Source organism: Apis laboriosa, unplaced genomic scaffold (assembly GCF_014066325.1).
Source record: "Apis laboriosa isolate Shangri-la unplaced genomic scaffold, ASM1406632v1 scaffold28_cov147, whole genome shotgun sequence".
Classification (NCBI taxonomy): domain Eukaryota; kingdom Metazoa; phylum Arthropoda; class Insecta; order Hymenoptera; family Apidae; genus Apis; species Apis laboriosa.
In genome coordinates this window covers 873,293-882,092 of record NW_025222687.1, presented here as the reverse complement: position 1 = coordinate 882,092, position 8,800 = coordinate 873,293, and the positions used below count along the sequence as shown (strand labels likewise).

The window sequence follows — 8,800 nt, the reverse complement described above, 5'->3', positions numbered from 1 at the left end:
CGCGCCCCTATCGCACGGATCTTAAGTCGTCGATGGTGTTAACACCGTGATTCGAAAAAGGGATTTCCTCTCGAATTACAGGTATCGGAATGTCGCCGAGACGGATCGAAACGTTGCGTCGATCTGATTTTTCTTTCGAATTTTTTTTAGAAATAATTCTTTCTTTTACGAAGTGCCGAAAAAAAAAAAAGAAAAACGCGCGTTAACGCATTACGGATTGATGACGAGATATCCTGTTTTATATTCAACCGTCAGAGACAGCCGATGAAACGTCAAACGTTTTATTGGGTTGAATCATGAAAATAATTTCAACTACTTCGAATAGTTTTTTTTTCTTTTTTTTTTTTTTTTCGGAAATCTTTTCCGTAGAAAACGATTCGATACGTACGATAAAATGTGAGCATGAGATATAAATAACCAATAAGGATGAACAATTTTTCGATTTTTTTGAATTGAAATTAATTTTTTTTTTTTTTTGTTAATTCACGAGTTATGCAAATTTATATAATTATGTGTTCTGAATTAAATATAACAGGAAATCGAATGAACAATTTTTTGATTTTTCTGAATTGAAATTAAATATTTTTTCTTTTTTTTTTTTTGTTAATTCACGAGTTATGCAAATTTATATAATTATGTGTTCTGAATTAAATATAAGAGGCAATCGAATGAACAATTTTTCGATTTTTCTGAATTGAAATTAAATATTTTTTCTTTTTTGTCAATTCATGAGTTATGCAAATTTATATAATTATATAATGTGTTCTGAATTAAATATAAGAGGAAATCGAATGAACAATTTTTCGATTTTTCTGAATTGAAATTAAATATTTTTTTTTTTCTTTTTTTTTTTTTTGTCAACTCACGAGTTATGCAAATTTATATACTTATGCGTATACTTATGTATACGCAATTTCTTATTTCGTTAGGGACAGGCATCAGGGGGGGATAATTCTTGCTCGAGAACATAATTAACGTAGATATTTTGAATAATTTTAGTACGAATTCACTCCATTGTAAGAACATCCACGATGAATATTCATTTCGGAGCGGATTGCTTGAAATCCTCTGAACGTTTATTTTCTCTATCAACCTTTCCCTCCTTTCTTTTTTCTATTCACGTTTCACGATAGAATAATTGGGCGAAAATTTCACTTAACGTCTCTTTTACAAACGCGTCTTATCGTGCTGATAGAAAAAAAAAAAAAAAAGAAGAACGGACAACTTTAATCACTCTAATCCTTCGAGATAGTCGGAATAATAATAAATCATCTGGTTATGTAGAGTTTTTAACGTTGTAAAGGGCACAAAAGCGAGTATTGTACGTTCGCAAAAGTCAAAATTTATTTTATTCCGATAATGAAATATCGCTTTCCAATAACGAATAGAAAATATATTATTAACTAATAAATCAATTTTATCGTAATTCTGATATGATAGTTAAGTAATAAAGATACCAAGGAGTGTAAAAAAAAAAATTTTACAACAAATGTCAAACTGGATTGATTAAATAATACACGAGGATCAATTCCCAAAGATAAAATTGAATCTGATCGGTTAAAAATCCAAATCATAATACTTCTTTGCATATCGGGAAGGATATCGACGAAATAACGATAATAAGAATCAAGAATTTACGCTATTCCAAAAATTTTCTTTAAGAGAATATACGAAAAGCTAATTTTCGAGATACGAAATTTTTCAGATCGAATGATCGAATCGGTCGAATTCTTCCGAATAATCGAACGAAAGAGCGCGAATAAAGTCCACTTAACACCTACGTACGGGGCGGGACCTTTGCCCATAGGCGAGTTCCATCCTAAAGCAATTAGAGTTGGTGATCGAAGTGCGACTTTGCCGGCGCTATTCCAGCCCGTCATTGCTGCTAATAGCTGCTCTTAACGTCTCCCCGGCTCTGTCAACTAATTCCCGCTAGTGGAGTAACCGTTCGACTGAGCCGACTTGGCCGCCTGTTGCCCGTCTTCTCCTTCCCCACTTTCCGTGCATCGTTTAATGGGCCCCGGACACGGGAGGAATTTCCTTTCGAAAATCGTCGGCCAAATCTCGTTTCCCAATCGTGACGTTCCTCAACGTCAAACGTGGACGTATACCGGGCTATTTAGCAATTAAGAAAATGGAAAATAACGATCTTACTAACGAACGTTACACGGGATATGAGTATACGCACTTTGAACGTTATTCGCCTCGGTGCTTATCGATGGACCTTCGGTCCCTGGTCCCAACTATATTTAGACAAAGAGCGATTCGAAAGAAGATTCCCTTCTTAAGATTGGCTAAGATAGCTGACTCGTTATGACAAATCGTCAATCATGCTTTACAATTCTTTGCTTAGGATCCACAGGTGGAAAGATTAGGAGATAACCGAATGATTCTTTACGCTATTCTACTCTCTTTTCCCTTTTCTTTTTTTTTTCTTTTTTCTTTTTCTTTTTTCAAATTCGATGGAATTAATCGACACTTATCCAAGTCAATGTCGCGTTCAAATATCGTGTGTAAACGAAAATTGCAATCTCGCCTTGCTTACTTCTGTACACAATCCTAACATTCCCTTAATCTTGATCAAGTGTAAATCAATGCGCGAATTCGTTCTAATCGAAGCTGGTCCTACTTGGAGCTCAGCCGTTCGAACGATATGTACGGGTTTATGATTCTCTATGAATTTCTCTTGATCTTGGGTCAAATGGAAATATTCCGTTTGAATTATCCGTATATTGAGCGTACACGTGAAAGTTTTAGTTTTTCGAATCATTGTCAACTTGTGTGACGATTCTCTCTTTCGAAAATATCTTAGATACGTGAATTATGATTATTTTCAATATTGTTGACGTTCATTATTAATTCTTAATTAATATTACACCGTTATGAGAATTCTTGAGTGTCGTAAGTGTTGCAAGTATTATTATAATTTCTCTCTAGAGTATGGAGTTGATTAATTAATTACTAAAAGAAATAGTTTTCTGCGGATTATTAAAAAAGGCTGTTAACTAATCTAAATTAATCTTGCTCAAATTAATTGATGATTCATTCAAAATTTTACCATATTATTAGTTTAATTATAGAAAAAGGAATAAATGATAGACAAATTGAAAGAATATAATTAAAAAAAATTAACGAAAGCCTGAACTTTAAGATTATTTTAAATTACTCCAAAAACTAACTTTAACAAAATTGAAATATTCTCTGAGATAAATTCCGAGTATTTCATCCCGAGTAATTGAAATTATTAACTTGAAATTCGTCAGAAATCGAGATGTATTCGTATTAAAATTATAGGCTTGAAGAAAAAAAAAAATGGTGAGAAAAATAGTTAAACCTATGACGAGTAATCGTGAAAGAATTTTCTGGAATTTACACGATAGGTTTAATCGAATCATTGGAAATTATTCAAGCACGAACGCAACCTCCCGAGTTATGACGTATGTATATGTATGTATATATATGTACGTATATACTTGCATATCTAGCCATGCGCATTTACAAATAGATCCAATTGAAGCACGAACGAAAGAAATATATAGTTATAACTTCGATCTCTTTTTTCTAACGAGAGGAATCGTATTTGTATTAAATTTCAAGTTTCGATTAATTAATATAGTTTAAATATAGTTGAAATATAGTTGGATTAATTAATATAGTTGAATAAATCCGCGTATATCCTTACCTCGTGCAATTTTATCCTTATTCGCGCTTTTTCATAGAATTCCATCGGAAGAACCTCGAAACAAAAGGGATCAATCATTTGATTTGTTCGATTTCGAGGCGAGAATTTTCTTCTTTGGCAGTGGTATAAAGTGTCTCGTATGTTTGCGTCCATACTTTGGAAATAATACAACGAAAAGTTACTGCTGATCGTTGATCGATTATTGTCAAAAAAATTAGGTTATGTACGCGTATATTCACGAATTAATATGTATTATAATTCTAACAGGTAACGATATAATTTTAGTTAAAATGTTTGTAATTAACCTTGAATCGAGAACATAATTGCAGATTTAGCATCGAGCCGCAGGCATTGGTCAAATACAGGAGATATTAATCGAAATCTTGGACAATATTTGTTATATCGATGTAATCAAATCAAGTGGATAGTTACTCGTGCAGCTTGGTTTCTTAAATTAGATTTTCTTTAACGATCGAGTAAGATCTATAAAAAAAAAAAAAAATGTAACAATTCCTTGAAGTGTGCAAATTAAATGAAGTTAAAGCATACGAAAGCCGTCTATTCAATCGTAAATTACGATTGTTGGAGTGATCGCCATCCCTACAAATTTGCAACATCAAAAGATCTGCCTACGAACGCTCGTTCGTGAAAAAAAATACAACGCGTGGGCACGTTATTAGCATACTGATGTCGAATTTTAAACGGAAGACGTCAGAAAAATTTGAGGTTCGCTTAAAGTTACTTTCTTCCATGTTAATATTGAATTCGTATCTAAAATAAAAATATAAAGATCGATTTATATTGTATCTCGATATAATTATTTAGGCAGAAGATGACACCCTGAAGATGAATAAATGATGCAATAAAATATGATAAAATAAATGAATTTATTTTAACGCAAAATTGAAAATGATGTCTGGAAAAATTAAATTTATTTAATTACATGACGATTGTGGAAAAGTTTTAATCATTTTACATTTCTAACGTTTGAGTCCATTCAAAAATATATTCTGGATAATTTTTTATCGATTCTTTACTCGTTTACAAGAGAAAAGGATTTTCATATAATCAATTAAATTTAATAGAAAATTTAGTAAAATATAAAGAAGATGATTTTCGAGAAATAAAAGAGAGAAATGAAATTAAATATTTTAAAAAAGTTAAATTATATTTTAATCATAATTCTGAGATAAAATATTAAACGATATGCACATGATAAATTTTTAAATTTCATCTGCATGAATTTTTTGAAATTATTACTTTTACACTTTATAATAATATAATATAATGCATATTTTATACAATAAAAAATAATAATTTACGAGAAGAAATTGTAATGGAACATGCTTTTAAATTTTAACTTTTCGTAATTTATAGATTAACTTTTCAAATTAATTTAATCTATTTAGTAATCTATTTAGAGTTTATTTATTTAGAGTTATTCCATTTTTAAAATTATTCTTTATTTTGTATCAAAGTGCTTGTAGAATTTTGTGCTTAAAATGTAAAATTAACAAGAATGCAAAAATTATTACAATTCGTTCAAAGTTTCTTTATTTCATTAACGTCATCAAGTAATTACTATGATTTTAGTACAGCAGACTATAACGACAGACTGAAAAATAATTCGATTAATTATTCGTTTGTCAAAGAAAATCTAAATTAGAAGGCAACTGCGTTAACACCCATTTCATTTATTTCTTAGAAACCTATGTTGTTCATTAGCTAATTATTGAAAAACCTAAATAATAATTGAACCTTGTCGGTTCATCAAACGGCAATACACACACACATACACGTTATTTGTATCGATGAAAAGATTTTAATTAAAAGATACAAAAGAAAAGAATTCATAAATTACAAGTGAAATTCAATATATTTATATTGAAATTTATTTTGTAGTTTTAAATTTTCTTCTATCTATTATCAATCTTCAATCAAAATCAAAATTCTATTTTTTATAAGTATATATATATGATATATTCATACAATATTAATTACCATTTTTTTTCCATTATTTCGTATCTTTTATTTTAGTATTCTTTTAGAATTATTTTCAATGTTATTGATTCAATTCAGAATAAAGTAAGCATAAAGATTAAAAAAAAATGTAAATTTCAATATAAAATTAAATAATCGTGTTTAAATCCTATCCCAACACAAGAAGATCAAATAATGAGAATAGAAATAGATTAAAAATATTAAAATCAGCGCCATCTCTAGAGTGTCGCAAATGAAACACATTCATATGATAAAGACGAACTTTACCTTTCCTACTACCATATTCTATATCTTGTCCTATTGAAAAATCCTACTGAAAAATCTTCACGAAATATATGAATATTTACATTCTATATTTATATTTTTATATATCATAAAACCTATATTATATATTTTATATATTTATAAATTCTTTTTCTATAATTCTCAGTTCTATATATTTTTATTATATTTTATTATATTTCATTATATTTTATTATAAATTATAGATACATACCTATATATATAAATAAATCTTTCTTCTTTTCTTTATTTTTCTCTATACTCTTTATATATTTTTACTTAAATTATTTTTAAATTATAATTAATTTAATGTTTCTTCTTTTAATTCTACACTTTGTATAATTTCTTTATTTTAATTGTTGACGAAATATTTTGTCGATAAGTGAGAGAGCAATCTTGAAAAAATTTCTGAGATCAGTGCCATCTCGCGTTTGGATCGTGGAAACTCTGATTTATTATTAGCATAGCAGAATATATAAGGAAGTATGCGAAGTTGTGTGACGTCACAAACAAGATACGCAATATTGCGCAAGAAGGATAGAAAATATCTCCCATCACTTTAAAGATATCGCATGAAAAATTCATTAACGATTAATACATCATAATTTCTAATATGTCAAAAATGCTATGTTGAAAATTAATTAATTACTTGTTTACAATTATAAAATTTCGATATTTTTAAGAGTAATAAAATTAATACGAGAAATTTGCTTAAAATTTTAATTTTAAAATACAAGTTTAAAAGTGTCAAAATATTAAGTTAAATATTAAGAATAATTAATGGATTTTCTTCAAAGCGGGGACAGATATTTTCTGTGCTCTTCGCACAATGTTTCTTTATCGGTAACTTCGAATACCTCCTTGTATATTCTGTTATGCTAATAATAAGTTAGAGCTTCAGGTATTCAAACGCGAGATGGCACTAATTTCATAATTTTTAATATGGATTGAACAATATCATAGTGTTTGCTGGTTACCCAATGAGCTATAGTGTATATGTTCAACAACAGATGGTGTATATTGTTTGTAATCAAAAATAAGATTCATTTAATAATTCACTATATGTATAAATAAATGCTTAGTTATATGTCATTAAATTTATTCTATGAATGTTTATGTCAAGTGTCAATAATAATATCAAATACTACGTATTGAATTAAATTTGTTCATATTATTATTAAGAATTAAATTTGAATTAAATTTGTTTATATTATTATTATTAAGAATATGGCGAAAACTGAAGTAATAAACGAAATCAAAAAGCTTTCAAGTTTAGAAAGAGAGCAAAAAATAATTGATAAAACACCTTTTTGTCATTTAAAAATTACTAATGCACGAATTTTGGATACAATAGAAGGCAGAGAAATATGTAAACATTGTTGTAGGTCACGAAAATTTTTTTGTTATTCTTGTTATTTACCAGTTATTGGAGAACAATATTTTCCAAAGATAAAGGTAATAATTTATGTAAATTATGTATACATAAATGTATACATGAATATATAGACTTTTCTTTTTTTAGTTACCTATTAAAATTGATATCATTAAACATGCACGTGAAATAGATGGAAAAAGTACTGCAATTCATGCAGCCATACTTGCCCCTGAAGATGTGAGAATTTTTACATATCCTAATTTCCCAGATATATTGGACAAAGAAGAGGTATATATGACAGCAACAATATATTTAAGATTATTTTGTTTTTAAAACTTTGGTATAAATAATATTATCCTTTAGACTGTTTTAATTTTTCCTAGCCAAACTGGTGTATCTGTAGATTCTTTATTCATAAAGGAGGTTAAAAAAGATAATAAAATAATTACAAATAGAATAAAGAATGTATTTCCTATAAAAAGAGCTATTTTTATTGATAGTACATGGCATCAAACAAAAGCCATTTACAAAGATCAAAGATTACGAGGTAATTTTTATAAGCAAATCATATTACATATTTGTTAATTTACATACAAAATAATATCATTTTCATTATTTTTATTTTTTGTAAAAATAGAATAAAATCTTAAGAAAAATTATAATTATATAAGATTTATATCATGTGTAATAATATATATTGTTATTTACAGATTTGCATTGTGTTATTTTAAAATCAAGAATATCACAATTTTGGCGTCATCAGAAAAAAAGTCCAAGATGGTATTTAGCTACTATTGAAGCAATTCATCAATTCTTAGTAGAATTACATACATGTGCATTTGGTATAATTCAAGAATATGCTAACACAAAAGATACTGAAGAAAATTCTATAAATAATACTATGGTTCGGCATATAAATGATTTAGATGAAAGATATAAAGGTCAATATGATGATCTTTTATATTTTTTTAAATATATGTATGAAAAAATTCATATTATGTATGATCATGAAAAATTATGGGCATATAAAAGGCCATTAATTTAATTTTATAATAATAAAATATTTTATAAGAAAGATATATATATTAAATATAATTTCATTAATAAAAGAAATTAATAATAATATTTCTCATAATTTTTGTTTTTAACCTTAAAAACATAATTAATATAATACATACATACATATATATATATATACATTTTTAAGTATATTGATTATTAAATCAATATTTTATAGTTACCATAATAATTAATTTTATATATTATAATAAATGAATAAATGTATATAGAATAATATTTTAAGAATTGTAAATGTAAAAAATAGTAGAACATTTATATATATATATATCATGTAAATCATGCAAAACTAAAACTAAAGTATTTATAATTATATAATTTATTTTTAAGAATCAAAAAATTATATTATATATAAAATAATATAAATAATTTTTTTAATATTA

General features: G+C 27.0%; 1 protein-coding gene and 1 long non-coding RNA gene across 2 annotated transcripts; both read left to right on the top strand.

The window, feature by feature from the left end:
* Positions 1–3,554: 3,554 nt before the first annotated feature.
* Positions 3,555–4,638, top strand: LOC122714261. The gene is made up of 3 exons (XR_006346609.1): positions 3,555–3,949; positions 4,012–4,408; positions 4,508–4,638. It is a non-coding gene; the product is annotated as an uncharacterized LOC122714261 (long non-coding RNA).
* Positions 4,639–7,082: 2,444 nt separating this feature from the next.
* LOC122714255 (tRNA-uridine aminocarboxypropyltransferase 1) lies at positions 7,083–8,385 on the top strand. The gene is made up of 4 exons (XM_043935443.1): positions 7,083–7,420; positions 7,488–7,628; positions 7,704–7,887; positions 8,051–8,385. Exons 1-4 carry the CDS (start codon positions 7,193–7,195, stop codon positions 8,383–8,385), a joined length of 888 nt encoding a protein of 295 aa, XP_043791378.1. The 5' UTR covers positions 7,083–7,192.
* The last annotated feature ends 415 nt before the right edge of the window (positions 8,386–8,800 follow it).